This window comes from Zingiber officinale, chromosome 2A (genome assembly GCF_018446385.1).
Source record: "Zingiber officinale cultivar Zhangliang chromosome 2A, Zo_v1.1, whole genome shotgun sequence".
In the NCBI taxonomy this organism is placed as follows: domain Eukaryota; kingdom Viridiplantae; phylum Streptophyta; class Magnoliopsida; order Zingiberales; family Zingiberaceae; genus Zingiber; species Zingiber officinale.
The window spans coordinates 93,569,694-93,591,175 of NC_055988.1; the positions used below are offsets into that span (position 1 = coordinate 93,569,694).

Below are 21,482 nucleotides of genomic sequence, written 5' to 3' on the forward strand. Positions count from 1 at the left end.
AAATAAATATATACGACACGACGCGTCATGGATAAATAAGATCTGAAATGTGCGGAGGGTTGTTCGGGGATTTTATGCGCACGCCTGCTGCCTCTTCTTTCTTCTTTCTCTGCTGCATCTGCTGCTGCCGCTGCATCAATCCATTCCCCACAGCGACATCCTTTTCAATTTTTGGGCTTTGACCCCTCAAACTTCACCAAATTCTCCGGGGGCTCCTCTCCTCTCACTCTGATCCAAACTACGCAGGTCGCTCTCTTCGTCTTCTACCCCACTCCTATTCCCTTCTATTTATACCCTCCCGATGTCGTCATTCCTCTTCTCGCCATCGCTCGCCCGAGGAGGTCGACGAGGCCCGCGGTCCAGATCCAAAGGCGAGTTTCGAATCCTTTCATTTTCTTTAAATTTTTAATTTTTGTATGTTTGCTTATCGGCTGGCGGGTTGATTCCCATGGATCTATATTCGTCTTCACCTGTTGCTGTAAAATTTGCTTTAAATTTAGGGTTTTGTTGCTTTGATCTACATCTGATTTGTCTTTTTGTTTTTTTTTGGGGGGTAAATTTTGATTTTGATTTTGTCTGAAGATTTGCGATCGGAATTAAGTGAAATATTAGTCATGATTGTTGTTTGATTCTATGGATCTATCTCCTTGTTCTGTTTGTTGCCTTTGTTTCCGTGCTACTTTTTGGGATTTGTTGCATTGATCTAGATCGGAAGTTTCTTTTCAGAAGGGAAATTTTGTTCTAATTGGAATTAGTAAAATTTTTAGTTTTGGGGTTGAATTGTAGGTTAGAGGGTGCGCCGGAGGCATGGATGACTATGTGGGGATACCTGAGGACTTAAGGTGCAAGAGATCGGACGGGAAGCAGTGGAGGTGCAGCGCGCTGTCGATGCCAGATAAGACTGTCTGTGAGAAGCACTACATCCAGGCGAAGAGGCGGGCAGCAAACTCGGCACAGCGAGCTAGTGAGCGGAAAGCAAGGAGGAAGTCAATGGACGACGGTGATATCTACTTGGAGAGCAGAAGTAAGGAGGTTGAGAGGTCCAGGTCTGTGTCTCCAATGAATAATGTAGGTGGCGCAGAGTGGGCGTCCAGGGGCAGGTACAAGGAGAAGGTGTCTAGAAGTCAGGGACAGGGCTTGTACTCGCGCGAGATGGCTAGGGGGGTTTCAGCCCATGGTGATTTTGGCAGACCTACTCAGGACGCTGAGCAAGATGCAGATTACATGGAGGAGGATCAAATTAGATCAGGATACAAAACTCCACCATTTGGCAGGGAAGCAAAGAATTATGGAAGTGGTCCAGCTGTGAGTCTAATGTTCTGTGTTTTTTTTTCATGAATATAAATGTTTCTTTGCAATTATCTTTGCTTTTAAGAATTATGGGTCTTCTATCTGGTCTTATAGGATTATTCAGGCAAAACTTCGGGTTCATCTGATGAGGTGGAAGGATTAACTTGTCATCACTGTCAGAGGAATGATCTAGCAAGTGTTGTATGGTGTATTAGTTGTGACAGCAGAGGCTATTGTAGCAATTGCATATCAAGATGGTATTGGCGTATCTACCATATGCTAAGATTTGAGTTCCTTATTGACAGAAAGTTAAATGCTTGATGATGTATGGCATCTGTTAGGTATGCTGACATTCCAGTGGAGGATATCCGTCAGGTTTGCCCAGCTTGTCGTGGTATTTGCAACTGTAGAATATGCTTGCAAGCTGACAACTTAGTTAAGGTAGTGCTCACTTTTTCTTCTCTCATATTAACAATTGCAGTCATATATATCCTTCAGCTCTTTTTCTCATTGATGTATGTGTTTTTGTTAACTCATGCTTTTCTTTGTTTTAGGCTAAGATACATGAGATGCCTGCCATAGATAAATTGAGATATCTTCATAGCCTTTTGAAATTCATCCTCCCTATCCTGAAGAATATATATAGGGATCAATGCTTCGAAATTGGAGTTGAAACAAGGGCGTATGGTATTTCATCTTGTTGTTCTTTTTTTTTTAATGCACCGATCTAGAGTTTTCACTACTGTTTGCCTTTTTCCTTTTATGTTTCTCATATTTATGTTAGTTATCATGTCCCAGGGCCTAAATCTGATATTCCTAGGGCAAAGATAGATGCTGATGAACAGATGTGCTGGTACTTCCCCATCTGATGCATAATTTTCCCCCCTAAGTGATTACACTTACTCAGTTATGTTACTATAGGCATTAAGCAATGTTATCATTACTATGTACAGTGACTTGTGCAAGGTGCCAATACTTGATTATCATCGGCATTGCACCAAGTGCTCATATGATTTATGCCTCAACTGCTGTCGTGATATTCGACGGGCATCTTCAGTTAATCTGCCCATCGATGGTTGGTCATCTGATAGAAGCAAAGATGTCACTGCTGAAACCGCATGTCCAGAATCATCTGGAAAAACTGAGACTGATGAATGCTCAATTAACTTTGCCCATCAATTTCCCAAGTGGAAAGCAAACAGAGATGGCACAATCCCATGTTGCCCTGTTGAGGCAGGTGGTTGTGGCTCCTCAGAATTAGTTTTAAGACGGCTTTTCAAAATAAATTGGGTTGCAAAACTGGTTAAAAGTGCTGAGGAAATGGTCAATGGATGCATAACTCGAGATCCAGATACTTTGCCAGGCTGCCCTTGTCAAAATAATATTGTTTCTGAATTGAATGGGTTAAGTGCATTCACTTGTCGCCAATGCTCCAATAGAGATAGTAGCATTGATAATTTCTTGTACTCTCCAGTAGCACAAGACATAAAACTTAATGGTATAAGTCATTTTCATCAGCATTGGTCGAGGGGTGAACCAGTTGTTGTAAGACACACATTTGAGTGCCCATTGGCTTCAAGTTGGGATCCAACTATTATCTGGAGAGGCATTCAAGAAATGATAGACAAGAAAACTGACGATAGTATAAAGGTGAAAGCCTTCAGCTGTAATGATCAGTCAGAGGTATGCTACTTCTTGGCGATTTTTTATTTGATGTGAAATAATGCTGGTCACAAGGTTATTATGACAACTTTAATGTCATTGAGGCATGTTATTACCATTATATTTCACTCTTTTGGAACTTTGATAATTATTGTGATACTTTATTTTTGATGTTAAGTGTCACTTTATTCCGATAATCTTTTGACTATGGGAAATCATTTTCTCTTAGAACCGGTCATTATCACAGGTATTTTTCATCCATCATATTTTTATTTATACTTTGATTTGTATTTTATATTTTTGAAATACAGCCAGTATCAGGCTTCGTAAGGGAGGTTTTTATGTTGGAAAATTTTGGGAAAGTCAGTGACCAACCACCTACTGCCACCCATCTTGTTTCTTGGAGAGAATCAGAAGGATGAATTTAAACGTTGTATTATAGACCAACACTGCTTTTCCCTTGACTTCCATCTGATTTTGGAGGAAATGAAAGGGATCGGACATAATTAAATTCCTTCTTTCTTCCTTCTTGGCAAACAACAGAAATTGACAAATTTATTCCTTTACCTCTCTTTTTCCTCCTTTTTTGTCTTAGTAAATAATTCCATAAATAAACATCATCTACAGTTGATTATATTTTACTTTTAATGGATTAATAGTAGTCTAAAATCTTCAAGTCAAGGATCATCAGATACGGTCCTTGTTATGAACTGATTATATCTAATCAAGGTTGTTTGTTCATTGTAATCAGCAAATGATTGAATTTTCTAATATCTCAGTTTAAGAAACTGTCTTACAGTCATCATGGTGCCATTGGTTTGACCTACAAACTATACTTTGGCAGGTTGAACTTCAACTAGGTCAGTTCATTAAAGGATATTCAGAGTGTACATGCGAAGATGGCTTGCCAGCAATGTTAAGAATAAAGGATTGGCCAACTCCAAGTGTAGTGGAAGAGTTTATATTATGTCAAAGACCAGAATTTCTTGTTAATTTCCCTTTGATTGAATTTCTTCATTACAAGTGGGGTATTCTGAATCTTGTTTCCAAGTTGCCACATGATACAATGCAAAATGAAATAGGCCCTAGACTTGTTATTTCTTATGGCACGCACAAAGAGCTCAGTAAAGGTGCTCCTGTTGCCAACCTTCAAGTTAATATGGGTGATATGGTAGGTTAGTCAATTTGCCATTGTCAATTCCTGTCAGTCAGTTTCTTTTTTGGAGATTGTGACGTAATGCAGTCTGGGAATGCTGTCTTGTTCTTTGTTATTATTGATTATATGCCCAGCCCACATGTTAGAGCCTGTTCAACAGATTATTTTTACATCTAATGCTGTGTTACATATAAATTCTTAGAGTTGTAACGGTCTTTTCAATTCCTTGTGATTTGCAAAGGTGTTATTATCAAGGAACTATGCCTTGCCAAGTATGTTGAATGGAAATTGATATGTGATGCTTACTTGTTCTTTGGGATTTGCTAGTTATCCATATTGATTATAAAACAACATGATAAACCCAGGGGTGACCAGCCCAGTCCCACGGAATTTTCCACTGGTCAGGATAAATCGGGAAGCTCTCGCGGCGGGCGGCCCAGAAGTCTAAAGGGTTGCGTGCCCCATTTGGAGGAAAAATTCCTGCAAACTCGCCATAGATGGGGATCGAACTGCGGATGCCTGGGTGACAACTTGGATACCCTACTGCTACACCATAGCCTTAGGGGCCATCCATATTAATTATAACACATTGCTTGAGGTGATAATTTAAAGCATGTGGTAATCATGCTAGCTAGTTTTGTTGGTGCAATTGTCCATGGTCAAAGTTGACTAGTTTAGCTCAAGCTTAAGTTTTGATATTTGACAATATATGGAGATTGCAGGTGCAATTGTCCATTAGGGAGACTGTTGATGCAAGTCTCCTCTGGTCAAAGGTTGACCAGTTTGAAGTGAGAGAGTAGTCAAGTAGGTCAAGGTTGACCGGATATTTAAATAGGAAAGTCCTAACTGGAGATTAGACAAGGACAAAACTAACGGGATGGTTGGCAGAAGAAGAACTAAGTGGGTCAATGTTAACCGGATACTTGATGTGAAAAGTCCCGGTGAATGAAGCTGGGCACTGAGGAAGCCCTGGTGAGTGAAGTCAAGCCGTCTTAGTGAAGCTGGACAATGAGGAATTCCTGGTGAGTAAAGTCAGGTAGTTAGAAAGCCCTGGTGAGTGAAGCCGGGCAGTGAGGAAAGTCCTGGTGAGTGAAGCCGGGCGAGGAAAGTCATGGTGAGTGAAGCCCGGCAGATGGAAAGTCTTGGTGAGTGAAGTCAGGCAATTGGAAAGCCCCGGTGAGTAAGCCGAGCAGTAGAAAGTTTCGATGAGTGAAGTCGGACAATGAGAAAATCCTAGTGAATGAAGCTAGGTTGTGAAAAGTCCTCGTGAGTGAAGCTAGACATTGGAAAATCGAGGTGGATCCAAGATTGATTAGACACTTGGTGGAGAAGTCTTAGCAGTTCAAGGGTAACCGGATGCTAGGCAATGAGGAGTCCCAATATATCACGGTTGACCGGATGTTGGGCAGAGAACCCTAGAACTCGGGTTTAGGAGCTAGGGTTGCCAACAATTGATTTGGCAAAGCTTAAGTGATTAAGCTCCAGCTTAATTGCTTAATGCTCAAAATCGCGATTACAGAAGCGACTTGAATCGCTTAAGCTAAGCGATTTAGGATGGCTTAAGCAATCATCCTGATCGCTTAAGGCCTTTTTTATAAGGAAACAAAAAGGGTGATAAGCGATTAAGCAGGTAGCTTAATCACTTACGGCCTTTCTCGCGATCGAGTAGAAGGGAGCAGAATCACTTAGGTTAAAAAATATAGCGGTTTTGAGCAAGATGCAGAGGTAGTAATCGCTTAAGGAGAATCTTAAGCGATTCAAGGCGGTCGAAGAGCCCTAGAAAAGGGTTGACGCAAGCATTGTTTCTTATCTCTCTTGCTCACAGTTTCTTAACGACACTCGGCCAGTTCTTGGAGACTTAGAGTGAAGTGCTATTGCATTTCCAAGTTGATCAAGAGGTGTCTCCAAGCCAGAAGAGAGCAAGCTAGGATTTCATTGTTGTAAGCTTGTAAGATTTCATTTGTATTAGCTTCTCATCTTCTTGTATTTCTTCGTGTGTGAGTTTGTACGAGGCTTCTCCGCCTTCGGATTGTTTCCAAGAAGGAGCTCTTTCATAGTGTATGTGTTAGAAAGGGCCGGATCTTTGGATTAGTCACCTAAAGGAGGTGGATGTCAAGTAAACACAAGGAGTTAGCATTGATTCTAAGTTTCCACTGTGCAATCAAGAAGATCAAGAAATTGAAGTGATTAGTGAACTATCCCCCCTCTAGCTCAACCAGTCCTAACAAGTTTAAGATCATAGAGTGGAAGAGACATTGCTTTTAAACATCTTCCTCTCTTGTTTAGGTTTAGACTTTAATAATTGCGTGCTTTAGCATCATGGTAAGGTTAAAAACCTCTCAGCTTAGTTTATATCTAGTTTGGTTCTGCTCAAGATTCCACATTAGATCATGCTTTATTTCAGTTTTAGACTTTTAAGGAGACATTTCATTATCCACATGCATATGTTCTTGGATTACTATTGTATGATATTTGTCTCAAATGAGAAGTTCAGCTGTTGGATTTCATATAACCGAGTTTAACTTCAATTGTCTGATTTTCCAAAACACATGGAGGCAGATAAGGCAATCAACTAGTCAAACATTATTGTCTGGGAACTTACTGACTTAAGTTTATGAACATGATGGTGGCACTGACATTTCAGAAACTCAATTCTAATATGATAATACAAAAATGGAACTTCAATTATTTAATTCACATCTTCACAGGCAGTATTGATAATTTTTTCCTTAAACAATGAATCTTTGCAGGCAGTATTATAGACTTTATTTACTATCTCAGTAATGTGGTTGTCATTTTAATGATACAGTCTGATGCCTTTGTCCTTGTTTAGGTTTCCCTATTAATGCACACACCAGAGGCAGCTATGATGAGGTCCGAATTTGATAGGAACTTCAATAAGTTTAAACCTGAAAATCCGCTCGAGGATGACTACCTTACATATTCTAATATGCCTTCCAATGGGATTACACGGCAACCTGCTCTTGAATCTCAAGAACATTGTAAAGAAAATGAGTTTTCCTTGGGTCTCAAAGCGACCGAGGATAATCCTATGGATTTTCATGAATTCAATAGCAACGGTTCAAGTAGCCATGAAAAGAGGGATTCTTCTTGTCCCGACCCTTCTGAAAGAACATGCCCTGGAGTTGTATGGGATGTTTTCCGCCGACAAGACATCCCTAAGCTCAATGAGTTCTTGAAGACACATTGGAAACACCTCACAAATACTACAGATTCAGTAAACCAACATTTTGCAACTACTTTGTGTCGCTTATCTACCATTTTATGTAATTTTTACATGTCTGAGTTTGGCAGGTCTTGCCTGTTTATGATCAAGCAGTGTATCTAAGTAAAGATCAGAAGCAAATGCTAAAGGAAGAATTTAGTAAGTTTATGTGCTTGTTAGCTTCTCTTTATTCTATGCTCAAGATGTGTGACTAAAAGTTTCTCATCTTGATGATGACTCCGAGATTCATTTTGCTATCGTAGTGGACTTCTCTTTATTCAGTAAATTTGCTCATCTGCTTGACAGGAATCGAGCCATGGTCTTTCGTGCAACATGTCGGTGAGGCTGTTTTTATTCCTTCTGGATGCGCTTTTCAGCTTAGGTATCTCCAGGTGAGATTCAGTTTCAGATAAAGTCAAAGCATCTCAAGTGCCAAATAATTTCTACAACTCTAGGTACAACAAATAATTTCTAGTTGTTGATGAGGTACAATAATGAGTTGGAACAAACGCCTACACAAATGTTATGAACTCATTTGTTTTACCTCAGTATTTTTCATGCTATTGTTAGTACGTTTTGTTAGGTCTCCAACAATATTGCTTAGGAGTTTGCTCGTGAAATTTATATAGTGCGTTGGCTTGGCGCTATTTGTTATGACCTGCCACTCAAATTGGAGAACTGATGCATTAACTTGTGAAGCCCAATCTGATATTTTTCACCGAGTGGCACTAAACTTGGCTCCACACTACCAGCCTTACCTTTATCTCCATTTTAATGACATTTTCTAAGAAAGATTGTTTTCTCAGGAAACAAAATTAGCATTTTACTTTCTTTCAATCTTGCAGTCATCAGTGCAGCTGGTCCTCAACTTCTTATCTCCAGAGAGCTTAAGGGTGTCATCTCGTATGGCCGAAGAGATTCGCTGCCTTCCGAATAATCATGAAGCAAAGATTAAGATGCTGGAGGTGCTCATATATTATTATGTGACTTTTCTTGTTAATTCTTTTCCATGTCTTTAGTTTGTCTCAAATCTAAGTTTTTTTTCCTTCAGGTGGGAAAGATGGCCTTGTATGCCGCTAGTTCAGCCGTCAAAGAAATTCAAAAAATAACACTTGATCCCAAGTAAGCACAACTCATTACCTTTCGATTTAGTGTCCACTTTTATGCAGTGTGTAACTTTAGGGGAAGAGAGCCCAGGTAGAGGGAAAGGGCAGATAGAAACTAGTCAATTTCCTTGTCTATTTTGGTGAAAGAATAAAAAAGAAATGAACGTAAAAGTAGTCATTAGTTTCTCCAAATCAGATTAATCAGAGGGAAAATAATTTTAAGAATTTATTAAGTAATAAACACAAGTTAAAACGAACTGGTGATTCTGTTCAAGTTAAGAAAAAGAATGTAATTAATTGGAAATAGATGTTACAATTCAATTCTTTTCTCTGTTTCATTTTCCAATGAAATGAATTTTAGTATTCTCACTTGTGATTGATGTTTATGATATGTATAAATTTCATTTTCGTCCATTAATTTCGGACAGAAATAAATAAGTGAAGGATGAAATAAAATTTATAATCTCTCTTTCCTCTCCTATTCCCATGCAAGGAAACACCACAGTAGGAAATCCTGTTTGTTTTCATCGATGACATAAATCCTTTCTTGCAGGTTTAGTTCAGACATCAAATTTGAGAACCAAAACCTGACTGCATTAGTCTCTGAAAACTTGGAAAAGGTCATAAAGCGAAGACGACCCATTTGCGGTTGAATCGTCTCGTCGGGTCGAGCCTCATTCGATGATGTAAAGATTGTTTTGTGATTAATTTTATGTACATAATTGGTCATTTCAAAAATTGTTGCTTCAGCAATGTACTTAGTGTCTAACTGATAGTAAATGTTCGAAGTGAAGCCAAATATCTAATTATGTTTAGAGATGCCCTTTCATCACTTAACCGATTTGTCTGTTTTGTGATATCGTTTTGGATTAGCATGCTGAGGTTTAGTTTGTCAGCCTGATTGATGGCTTAATTGGCTTATTAAGCTTGTTTGGCCTAAATGACACTCAAATCAAACTTGGCGGGAGATTAAAATACAAATAAATATGAATTTATATAAATATATATATATTTTTTATATATAAATCACAATTTCCAATTCACACTTCAGGCCTTTGCCGTACTCGCCGTGTCTCCAAAAGTGGAAGCGGCTTCTTCTACTTCTCCAATATCGTGCACCAACTCTCAACCTTGGGCTCGGCGATCCGCTCTCTCTCCTCCGAGCCATGTCTGCTTCCTCCCATCCCCTTGCCCTCACGGCGAAACGAGGAGCTCCGGAGCCACCGGCCGCTGTCGCGGTGCCGATGGAGGACACCGTGCAAGCCCTAATCGACTACCTCGTCCAGCCTCTCCTCCCCGCGAGGGCTGTCCCGCAGGGCTCGCCCTCGCAGGAGAAGCAAGAATACGTCGCCAGACAAGTACGCCATCCCCCCTCCCTATTTTCACATCTTTACACTATTCAACGCGCATAGTATTAGCCTTGAAGATCTTGAATTGTGCCTATTTTGTTTATTGGGAGTTTTGGAAGTGCGAGGCAGCATGACCATGTTGGGGTTGCTGGAGAACATCCTCACTATGGCAACCTGATGTCTCGAAGTACTAGATGAAAGTATGACTAGGAAGACAGTATTACAAGATAGGGCATTTGGATGACAACCCAATAAAATATGACCTGTTAGTGTTGGTGGTATTTGGCAAGATTAGAAAAAGTTAAATGATTTACTAAAATTATTCAAAGCGAAAGAGTGTTTTTTTTTTCTTGTCAAACATAGCTGACTTCTCAAAATTAATGAAACAGAATTATAAGGAAGAAACATACTGGCTGATCTTTCAGTGTAGTAGATTTGTGTCCTTACTTTTGGGGACCGAATGTGTATAGATGACTGAAGAAGTTTGGTGAATAGTGAGTATACCTGCAAATGCAAAGTGCTTAGCAAGGTACAAAAACATAAATAAATTTACACATACCAATTGCTAACAAGGCAAATTTAACATGGTTTGGAATCCTTGTTCCTACGGTCTATGGTTGGAATTTGCAAAGCGCACTATCTTTCTTTTTTGTTGTTAACTATGGGAGGTGGAGAAACCTCTTACAACATGAATAGTTACATCATGCAAGGTGTATATTAAACCCTTTGTACAAACATCAAAATCTAAGATCGAACCTTATCACTTAGGGCATGATTGCGCCAACACTTACTCCTTTCAATATGCTACCGATTGAACTTTCTACTTAGTTGAGATATTAGCAAAATTCCAGTTTTGTTTGAGAATTTTTTTATATGAAAAAGGATCTTGTTCACTTTTCAATGAAAACTGGTCTATTTTTTACTTTTTCGCTTTTTTTTTTATTGTTGGTCAATTGTCGAGGCTTTAAACATAGAAGACTGATATATTTGTTTCAAGATATTGAAAGTTCTAGTAAATTTCATACTAGAGAATTTTATGTGCATCATATCTATAGATAAAATCTCTTCATTTCACAATCATATTTCACTAAAAAGGATAAACAGGTTGAGCAGTATTCTTTTAATATTCATTGACTACCCATCTGTATGTGAAGAAACTCACGCGAAAAATTTACCATCTAAGTAACAATGTTTTGTGGACCGTCTGATTTTAACAAATATTTTGCATATGGAACATTTTTTTGAGTCGTCTCATCAGTTTCCTATCTTATTATACCTAGTTATTAGTTAGTACCATAGCTTGCCACCTTAAAGTTGTCTTGATTACTTTGCTCTTTTGTACATAATAATGCAGATGCACTCTGTTGTCCTTCTCTACAACTATTACCATAGGAAGCACTTTCCGCATCTTGTGTTTCTTGATTTTAGATCATTCTGCAAACAAGCAACTATAAGCAAACCAAGTCTTCTTAGTTTTATGAAATTCATGCACAAAAATGTGGAATATTCACTAGATTTGGACAAAGAGCTCTCTATCATGGAAAAGGAGATTATGAGTGCATGCAATATTGCCACAACTTTAGATGCATTGAAGAATTCTACAAGTATGAATGGATGGCCAGTTTCAAAGGTTGCTGTACTTCTTGTAGATGTTGACCAAGAAAAATGCTATCTTGAGTGTAGTTCTACAACTCAGAGAATATGGTCTTTGCCAGAACAAAAATTAGACGAACCAATTGCTAGTGTTATCAAATCTTTTTCTTATTCCTATCCCAACAAATCATTGAAAAGTTCACTTCAACAGCTTGCAATATCTGCTGTGCAGCAAAAAACAGGTGTTAGTTTCCTTCATTCTCTCTTAGATTGTAACTTTATCTATTCTCTTTTAATTACATTAAAGACCTAGAATTCAGAATATGTTGATAAGTAGTTTTTTTTTTCCAGGCTATTGAATTTTACATCTTGTCATACTTGTATAATTCTCCATATTTTGCATAAGATATGAAGTTGTTCGATTTGACTCTTATCATATATTCTTCTCATGCACAAGATATGAAGTTGATTGTGAGATTTTTATAGGAACATATAAAACTTGTTCTTTATTTCAAGAATTTTCTATATTTCTGCAAGGGTATGAAGTTGATTGTGTCCCTTCATTTGTGAGACTCTGTTCCTTAATGCGATGCTCTTCATTTATCGAAATGCTTATTAATTGTTTGCATCAACCTCCTGAAGGGCTAATAAGGCCTATTTTGAAGTGATCAATCACCTTCATCTCCAGACACATAATGGATGGATAGATCATGCTTCTTGACACTTGATCACTATTAATGTGTTGATCAAGGCTGTCAATACTAATCCAGTACTAATTTTGATAATATACAATATTATTCAATTTAGATTGAATCAGCATGAAAAGTTTTTCTGACTATTTACAATGATGTTTGAGCTTGCCCATATGTTTCAAATCACTTACTCTAGTTTTTTTTTTTCACTTTCAAACAGAAAAGGAGTAATCTATGTTGGATGTTATTATTATCTTACTATCTTCATTCAACTTAGCTGATTTAACAAATTTCTTGCAGCATTTGCTAATTTGTATGGATAACTTTTATGTCCATCTGATATCTCTACCATACTATTGTTGCCTCAACTGTCAAAGAAATTTAATTACAACGTTTGTAATTTATTTAGTGTCATTTTGAAAGTAATTTTTCCTACTATGGAACAGGTAATTGCTCCTCAAAATTCTGTGTTCTGGAAGATCATAGGGTATACTCATTAAGTGATGAAAAGACAGCAACTATGCTGTATATAATGAAATCTCTGGACGCTGTTAATGGTGCACTCGTTGGATTTTCTATTAAAGATGTACTAAGCAGGTCTGTTACCACAATAACAATGAAAGTTTATTTATATTGATAGTTTGGTTTTGTGTGTGTGTGGGTGTGTTTTTTCTTTTTCACTAGAAAAAAAATGTCATTTTGGATATTCTGAATCTAGCTTTAATTGTTTTTAATGGTATTTTCGAACCCTAAGAACGATATTGTTTGAGTTGATCGAACTACTTTTTGTTATCCAATTTTGATGATAGTATCAACTGCAATTTACAGTTTGAGAGGGCCTCTCGTCAAAACTGCCTTAACTCCTGAAGTCACTAAAGTGGTTGAGTACTATCATTTGTTGCCATATGTTGATATATTGTCTGATTGGCTGTCGAGGTAAGTAAATGTCTATATTCAGGCCATCATGAACATGGAATTGCTGCTCAACTTTTCCTATAATATCATGTTTTTATAACAGAGCAGCACCACATTCTCCTTGTTTGAATTCCTTGCCAAGGCATCCAATAGACATGCATAATTTATCGGAGGTGGGTGGATCATCTACGATGGTAGATCATGGGCTAAACAAATCTTACCTGTTGCCGACATCGAGAGATGAGGCTGTAGAAGACAAATCTGCCACAACTGTGAACGCCAACGAGATAGGAAAACCAGATGTGAACAGTGCTACAATTAGCAAATCACTAAATGAACCATCATTTGCTGTTTCCAATTGTTGCAAGATCAAGAACACTTCTTCTGATCAGTTGCAGCAATCATCATTGAGAAAGGAGGCTGCTGGAAGCAGGAAAAGTGGTATTGCAAGCCCATGTTTGAATAAGTGCGGAAGTGATATCTACTGTTCTTCAGATGGCGGTAATGGTTGCACTGACAAGGTATAAACATGAATTATCTATCTTCATTTTTTTTATTAAAATTGGTTTCTACATTTTCAATTTGAAACTCAAGCAAGTGTTTCTTTCGAATGAATACTGTCATCGAGTGCTGTTATACCAACATAGCAAAGTTGGTTATTACTCCAGTTGTAAAATTTGTAACAACTGACACAGGTATTAACTTTTTGTCGCATGGATATTGATACGAAGTAGAACTGTGTATCTGACATTTTAGAACTCATATTATCTTCCTATTGTTGGGATTTTTCTGTCATTTATAGGTAGATAGAACGGATATAATAAAGAGACGGTGCATAGAAGAAGTCAATGCAGGAGAGATCGTTGGCAGGAAAGACACTTCGAGACCTTTTCAAGATGCCATCGATTCCTATCATCTGCCTCTTGAGCTAGTTGGAGAAAACCTTACATCTGAAAATATTGATGAACTTGATCTTGCTGTGCCTTCCAAGAAACATGAAGTGGTGCTTGCTTCCTTGAGAATTCTTCAGAAGAGACGAGATGATTTGGTAGAGGCGTTTTGGTATTCTTATGTTTTTTCCCCCAATTTTTATTAATAAATTCCCTTGTCGATAGGTTCGAAGACACCGACATTTGGGTGATGAACTTGCTCAGGACGAGATGAAAATACAAGCAATTCTATCAGGTAATTCTTTTTTTGTATCAGATATACCTATCGTGTGAGCAAATTATGTTAACCATTTCCATCAATCTAAAAATGTATCGGTCAGCAAATTCATTGAGCGACTGGAATTGGATTATTCTTATTAAAACTCTAACCATAAACTCTCGGATTCATAACATGTTTGTGTCATTTGCTGATACAAATTTATGCCACAACCATTTACTCCGGCATCAGTGTTTATCGCAAAGTTGTTAAAAAATGCAAGCAGTTGTTGCATAGATAGTACTCTAATGTGCGTTTCATCTTTTTCTCGAAGGGAAATTGGATGTTGAATCAGGGATTCAAGCCTGTAATGCTTTATCCTCGAGCCAAACGCATACATGCGCATCTAGGTCCTCACCTTCTGAGATTCAGAGCCAACAAGAGATCAGAGTTAGGAGATTTTCAGAAGCAATTCTCAGATCGAATAGTCCTTGTCAGGCAAGAAGAAAATAACAAAAGCTTTGCATAATATCGAGCTTTGCTTATGTATTTTATTATGTTTTTGTAATGTATTGTTGAAGAAACAACATTTTTCAACTTTAGCAGGAATTGGACAACATTTGTGTCCAGAATGGCTGGATAATACCGAGATACTGTGTGTTCCCATCCATTGCCAATGCCAATGGTAAAATTAAGCCTCTTTGATCTGTTCTCTTCCGTCCCAGAATTTACTACTCTCCTGTCGATTTTCTTTCTATGGTTCCTGTTGTGCAGCTCTTTGTTTGAAGCATTGCTTCATTTCTGGTTGTAGACAGTCATCGCTCATGAGCAACTTTCGTTTCTCTTTTCGCAGAATGTTTTCAGGCTAGTGTATCAGTCAGAGGGATTGACTTCGAAGCTAGTGTCGTCGGCAACTTTAGGAGCACTCCTTGTGAAGCACGATTATCTGCGGCTACTAACATGATAAACAAACTTCATGCTATGTCAGATCAGCAAGCCCTGGCCTGAATACAGTAGTTTGGTTCGTGTTCCTCATCTCTTTCGGCAGACCGAAGACTGTTCCATTATACTTACCCTATCTTGTTCTTGATATTGTTGCCCCTGAAGTACCACCTTGGATGCATCACTAACATTTCTTATCAGGTTTAGTAGAAGTGTGGGACTTTTTTTTTGGAGTTCTGTGATATCTGTTCCTCAGCATGTTTCTCACCTCATCACATATTCCATTATCAAGTTCCGAGTATTTATAGTGGTTTTAAAATTTTCAACGCATTATGAAAAATAAAAACAGAAAATGAATTCTTCAATTCACATGATCAGTTAGCACAGTAGATAAACAATATCTTGACTCAATGCACATGCTTTATGTTCGATCGATAAAAGTATAGTTCAAACTAAGTTTTAATGCACATTTATATAGACAACTGACATCATTTGGGCTGCCATGTAATGTTATAAGTTGAGTTGATGCTGTGCCTAAGTTAATAGTCATGATTCAAAGAAAAAAAAAACCTGTATTAGTTAGTGGCTAGCTAAAGCTATTACCATGTAAGCAGATAAAATTTTATGAAATCTAGCTCATGATATCCTATGATAAAAATGTGTCCCCCCATTATAAATCATCAGAACAATCTTTCAATCACATGATGTTTGAAGCATATAGCCACTGTTTCACTTGGTAATAATGAGGTCAATAACAATCAGGAGAAAAAGTTTAGCATAGCAAACACAATAATGAGAAACAACAAGGACAATGAATGCAGAATGTTTCAAATTTCAAATTTGGTTGTATACCATAACACCATTTGAAAGGATCAGAGGCAATTATTCCAAAACCATGTCACTGATAGAAACACAAAGAAGAAAATTTTACAACTTTATAAGTCTCACAGTATGAAAGAAGCAGGGGGGCAAAGGTCCATCTGGATCCCTATTCAGCAAATTTATTCAGGCGATGGATTGTGCTTCTTGCAACCCTGTTACCAGGATCAATTTTCAGAACCATCCTCAAGTCCTCAGCACCAAGCTTGTATTTTTCCATGCTCTCGTATAAAAGTGCGCGTTGCACTAGCATTGAGATGTTTTCAGAATCTTTCTCCAAGACCTGAATGGGGAGGAAATATTTAGATATCTTAGCTATGAATGATAAAGATTTTTCAAAAAACAATATATCATCAAGTAGATATCTTAGCTATGAATGATAAAGATCTTTCAAAAAACAATATAGCATCAAGTAGACACCTTTGAGCAATCAGCCACTGCCTTCTTATACTCGCCGACTTCTTTGTAGCATGAAGCTCTGCAAGACAACACCTCCGCCATTGAATTGTTATCCCCAGACTTCTCCGAAAGCACGACGGCCCATGAAAGCCACTTAATCGCGTCGGCATACTGCCCCTGTTTGTAATTATCCTGTCCTTTGGACTTTGCAGCAGGAGCAGTGACACCTGAGGGTGGTGGCGGCAGCCCTTCAAGCTCTGTTGTCGGTCCACCATTGTCATGACCCCCGAATTCAGAACCCATGTCCCAATCAGTCATCTCGGAGAATTGCTGACTTACAGGTGCCTCAGAAGCTGGGGCACTTGCTGCAGATGAAGAAAAGAATGAATCCAATGGATCCATGCTATCCTTAGGGGGATTCAGTGGTGGTGGTTGCAGGGGAGCTGAAAAACTACCACTGCTATTTCCACTGTTACCTATCTTTGTTGAATTGGCATTCTGAAATGCACCAAAAGAGAAGTCGCCGCTGTTCATACCGGAAGAGTTCACCGATTCGGCTGGTGATTTCACAAAGGAGTTTGATCCAAAGCCGCCCAATGAACCAAAAGGATCTGGTTTAGGCATTCCCCTCATTGATTTCATCGGCTGCCCACCAGTACTCATTGGAGCACCAATCTTTGGACCAGGCTGGCTAAAAGAGGAGAGATTTCCAACTTTATCGGCAGATCCCCAGCCGTTGGGCCTTATCGGGGCACTACTTGCCGCATATGTGGCGTTGGCAGTCGGTCTGGGGAGTGAATCAGACAAATTACCCATTCCGAAGGCATTCTTCGGCGGCGCTGACTTCAAAGGAACATTTCCAGATCCGCCACGACCCTGGCCGAGGGCGGATCCAACGAGATCGCCAAAAAGATTAGAGTCCGACTTGGGGATCCCGATCCCAGCAGCAGGCGTCGTAGACCCCCAGCTCTTACCAAAGATATCGCCGACCATCGAAGCGGGGCCGTTGAGATTGCCAGATCTGGTGGATGAGGGCGCCGCGGCAGGCGTCCACGAGGGCCGAGAGGGCTGGTGCGACCAAGAAGGCGCCGGCGCGGAGGACGGCGCACCGTAGGAAGCGGTGGGCTTCTGGTCTTTAAGGGGGCGGGAGGCGGAGCCGCGGCCGGATCCAGCGATGCCGAAGTCGAACTGGTAGGAGTCGAAGGAGGCGCCGGCGGCCGATGATCGGGCGCCGCGGTTGGAGCTGCTGCCAGATGAGTTCATGGTGGCGACGCCGGCGAGAATCGGAGGGCTCTCAACGGAGATGGAAAAGGGAAAAGGAAAAAGGGAAAAGGAAGACGAGAAGAAGGGAAGGTTCGAGATCAGAGGCGACTTTTGAGGCGGTGACTCCGGTCCGGTCTAATTTGATTTGACTCGGTCCGGTTTTTTCCCCAATCATTTAAAGACTTCCAATTGTCTTCCAAACATCTTTAACTATAATAACGGTATGAAAGAACAAATAGTTAGACTTTGGAACATAACAATTGATGCAAATCATGGCCAAGGTTGAGATCATGGTAAATTCCATCCACGAACGAATCATTGCAATGTTTCCACGACTAATCTTGAGCACCTCAACGACCTTCTGTATCTCCATCATCGTACCGCTATCGACACTCCTAGCATTCTATCCGTAGATCGGGCACACCTTCTTCACCGGCCTCTTGCGCTGCCAATTGTTGTCGCGAAGCTCTTCACTTCCTCCAATTCTCCCTTGACATTGGAGAAACGGATTCAGGACTTCCTCTTGAGCTTTTACTAATTCTGGTAGAACATAAGGAGAAATACATATACACGGAGACTATCAAGATCCCTGAGAGTTGCTCGAAATCCTCCTCGAAACTCATGAGCGAATACTTCCATATCTGCATCATCAAGCGAAGAACATGTATAATTTTGTGATCTGCCGATCTACCACCAGATAGCTCGTATGGATAGATTTGTGAGAGATCACTGCAAGTAGTTTTTATGGGCATTCAATTAACAATCATATCAGAGCAATTTTTGAAATGCATCATCGTGTTTGCAGTCACAACGCCTGTTATACTTAAACTGGTACTGTGCACATCGGAAAAAAATTCTCTTCGTTCAGATAGAATCATTTGATTGCATGCAATAATGATTGCAAAGTGCATAAAAATCTCTCCGCGACACGATTTCGCTGTCGAAATTCATCCCCTGCTTGATGCTGAAAAAAAAAAAAAAAAAAAACTTTACCCCTGCATTGAATTTGCGCTTGGGCCTTTTTTTTTTTTTTTTTTGAGGCCGAAGGAATTGCCGATGGAGTTTGCAATCTGTCATTGCAGGGCCTGTCACTGGGCACACTCGCGTTATGCGGCCATCGCCGAACCCCGAATGCAGCAGACAATACCCACGGAGTTTGCCTCCGTTTCTGGCCGGTGGACGATTGGAGGTCAGTCCTCTGATCTTGGCCGATGGGCGAAGGAGGTGAGGGGGAAGGAGTGGATTTGGGTGACGACGGAAGAATAAAGGAACGAAGAGTTAGGTTTCGTTGCTGGCACGTTTTTTTTTTAACGTAGGTTGAAAAAAAAATGTTATTTTGGCAGAATAATATATGCAAAGAAAAAAAAATGTGGTAGCGTTTTTTTTTCTTTCAATTATTGTATGTTGTTAGAGTAAGTCTTAGTATTTTTTTAGTTAATTTAATCACTGCACGTTAAATTAATTGAAATTGGGTTTAATGACTCACTTGCTTCGAGGAATTGGGCTGAGATCAAATTTGATGAAATGATCATATTTATTTTATTGGATATGTATTAGATTTATTTTAATAGATCAAGCTTAATCTAATAGGTATAAGTTTGATAGTCTGAAATTGATTTAAATGAGTTTAAATTAAATAATAATAGAATATAGTTTAAAAAAAATTCATGTCCAATTAGTAATAAGGACAATAAATAAAATTCAGGATTCGATTTCCCAATCGATCGGTCCAATGAGTCAATTGATGCAGACTCCTGAAAAGTAAAAAGATTTATTTTTCTTGATTACTAATGTTGATTTTATGCCTATATAAATTGAACTAAGTCGATTTTGTACTAATTAGTTAGCTTTGTACTGACTTATTTAATTTCATTTATAGATGACACGGATGATTACCACATTAACTCGTTGTGAAGCGCGATGGAACCAACTGAGGGACGAAATTCAGAAGATTGAATATAACCCAGTTTATGGAGTTAGCGGACACATTGAACGACTTGATAGATTATTTTGAAAACTCGAGAGGAAAGAGTTTCCAGTACTAGACAATTATAGAATCTGGGTTTTAATGCGTTCATTGGCAAAGTATCCCAAGATGGTAGCAGACTATGTATAGGGGCATTGATCCTGTCCGGAATCTGAGTCAGACGAAGGCCGGTTGAGGTGTTGTCGGTGTTGACGGAGAGGTGACTAGGACACCGTTATCGTATGTGCCCAAGAGAACGGACCCCCACGTGGTGTTTACGGGCGGCGGTAACTAAGCCGGTGGTACTTGAGTTCTGCGCACTCAGACAAACACATAGAACGTTAGAGACCAGACACCAAGAAAAAGTCCCCGGTGCAAGCCCTCCGACGCTCAAGTCAGGTACTTTTTCCCAAAAGAATAGTATATGAAGGAAAAAGAACTGTAGAAGACAAGTGCAAATGTGCGAGAGAGCGTACTTGCTCAAGGGAGAGGACCTCCCTTTTTATATGATCATGCGTATCTCTGGAGCCTGGCCGATATCAGAGAATGTCAGGTGTCAGGACCTGTCGGGCGATGGAGGACGCGTGACACCCTCCCATGGACTGGAAGAAGGTTCATTCGCAGATGACCGTAGACCATTGGAGTATTCCCTAACATACAGCAGTTATTCTCTGACAGGTGGTTACGATTCCCTGACCTTGTTGTCTCCTAGTGCCTTCTGTCTCGTCGGTGTTTGACTAGGGGCAACTCGGGATTATCTTTCAGATATAATACCGAGATCGAGTCTTGATGAGAAGGGCGAACTGTGGCGAGAGCCCCATCTTCCCGTTTGGATTCCTAAAGAGCTGACCGGGAGTTAGCCTACTGAGAGCACCAGGCCTATGTAGACCAAGCTGCGAAAACCTGACCAGTCGGGGCAGGTCAGGCATTATCCCGATTGCACATCATGTCTCAGATCTGGGATCCTGATCTATAAGCACCCGACCGGAAATCATGCGGCTGATGACGTCAGACGGTCTCACTTCTTCTTTCCCTAACTGTTGACTTCCACGTCCTCCTGACTGATGACTGCCATATCCCCTTGACTTTTGACTGACACATCCCCTTGACTTCTGACTGACACATCCCCTTGACTTCTGACTGCTACGTTTGCTTGACTTTTGACTGTCACATCCCTTTGATTTCTGACTACCACGTCCCCTTGACTTCTGACCGCCTAACCTTATCGGACCCTACCGCTATGCACCGTATCAGATGCCATAAAAGACGTGTCTCATCTTGAGAGTTATGTATGTAACTACTTCACCATGTGGATCAAGAGGACCCTGAAGAGTCTGAAGAGGACACTGAAGAGTCTGAAGAGGACCCTGAAGAGTTTGAGGAAGATCCAAAAGAGAATCCGATTATGGATCCAATAGAGAATCCTAAAATTGATCTACCTAAGATTGTTTTCACCAAGTCCTAGATGAATGAGATTTTATGGACCGTTGCACTAGTGTTAGTCTTAATAGGAGTGGTATTAGTCTATCTAGTTCATTAAAATTATTTAGGTAATGAGTAGTAAGAATGTTATGTGAGTTTGTTATATGTTAACAATATGCAATATGTTTATGTTAATGATATGTTCATTCATATATTTGTTTTATGCTGATTACTCCACATGATGCATAATAATACGATCAATGCAATATACTCTTTGATTAGTTCATTATGAGTATAATAATAAATGATTAGTTTATTTATTCATATTAAATGAATAATGATTAAGTTCATTAGATAGAATATAATCTATCAATGCCAGTCAGATTGGTAGATACAAATGATGAGTGGAAACATAGTTATCACTTAATTTTATAAATCAAATTAGATTTATATTGAGTTAATAAGATATTCATACA

At 39.4% G+C, this 21,482-nt stretch overlaps 3 protein-coding genes across 6 annotated transcripts; 2 read left to right on the plus strand and 1 right to left on the minus strand.

The window, feature by feature from the left end:
• Positions 1 to 86: 86 nt before the first annotated feature.
• Positions 87 to 9,277, plus strand: LOC122041561 (lysine-specific demethylase JMJ25-like). 2 transcript variants are annotated; one of them, XM_042601284.1, is made up of 14 exons: positions 93 to 371; positions 787 to 1,305; positions 1,405 to 1,547; positions 1,632 to 1,731; positions 1,845 to 1,977; positions 2,089 to 2,143; positions 2,244 to 2,973; positions 3,797 to 4,123; positions 6,942 to 7,346; positions 7,424 to 7,493; positions 7,641 to 7,726; positions 8,180 to 8,299; positions 8,386 to 8,456; positions 8,994 to 9,277. In XM_042601284.1, exons 2-14 carry the CDS (start codon positions 808 to 810, stop codon positions 9,091 to 9,093), a joined length of 2,838 nt encoding a protein of 945 aa, XP_042457218.1. In that variant the 5' UTR covers positions 93 to 371; positions 787 to 807; the 3' UTR covers positions 9,094 to 9,277. The 2 variants fall into 2 exon arrangements, with proteins under 2 accessions (XP_042457219.1, XP_042457218.1); XM_042601285.1 differs by lacking the exons at positions 8,180 to 8,299; positions 8,386 to 8,456; positions 8,994 to 9,277 and adding an exon at positions 7,964 to 8,172 and having other exon boundaries at positions 87 to 371.
• Positions 8,994 to 15,368, plus strand: LOC122041562. 3 transcript variants are annotated; one of them, XM_042601286.1, is made up of 11 exons: positions 8,994 to 9,126; positions 9,492 to 9,798; positions 11,144 to 11,624; positions 12,521 to 12,671; positions 12,903 to 13,010; positions 13,093 to 13,510; positions 13,792 to 14,037; positions 14,105 to 14,174; positions 14,470 to 14,633; positions 14,739 to 14,820; positions 14,989 to 15,368. In XM_042601286.1, the coding sequence occupies exons 1-11, from the start codon at positions 9,122 to 9,124 to the stop codon at positions 15,141 to 15,143; spliced, it is 2,187 nt and encodes a 728-aa protein (XP_042457220.1). In that variant the 5' UTR covers positions 8,994 to 9,121; the 3' UTR covers positions 15,144 to 15,368. The 3 variants fall into 3 exon arrangements, with proteins under 3 accessions (XP_042457220.1, XP_042457221.1, XP_042457222.1); XM_042601287.1 differs by having other exon boundaries at positions 14,742 to 14,820; positions 14,989 to 15,314; XM_042601288.1 differs by lacking the exon at positions 9,492 to 9,798 and having other exon boundaries at positions 8,997 to 9,126; positions 14,989 to 15,314.
• Positions 15,369 to 15,889: 521 nt separating this feature from the next.
• On the minus strand, positions 15,890 to 17,694 carry LOC122041564 (flocculation protein FLO11-like). The gene is made up of 2 exons (XM_042601290.1): positions 16,377 to 17,694; positions 15,890 to 16,239 (listed from the first exon to the last, which is right to left on the minus strand). Exons 1-2 carry the CDS (start codon positions 17,616 to 17,618, stop codon positions 16,066 to 16,068), a joined length of 1,416 nt encoding a protein of 471 aa, XP_042457224.1. The 5' UTR covers positions 17,619 to 17,694; the 3' UTR covers positions 15,890 to 16,065.
• Positions 17,695 to 21,482: the final 3,788 nt, after the last annotated feature.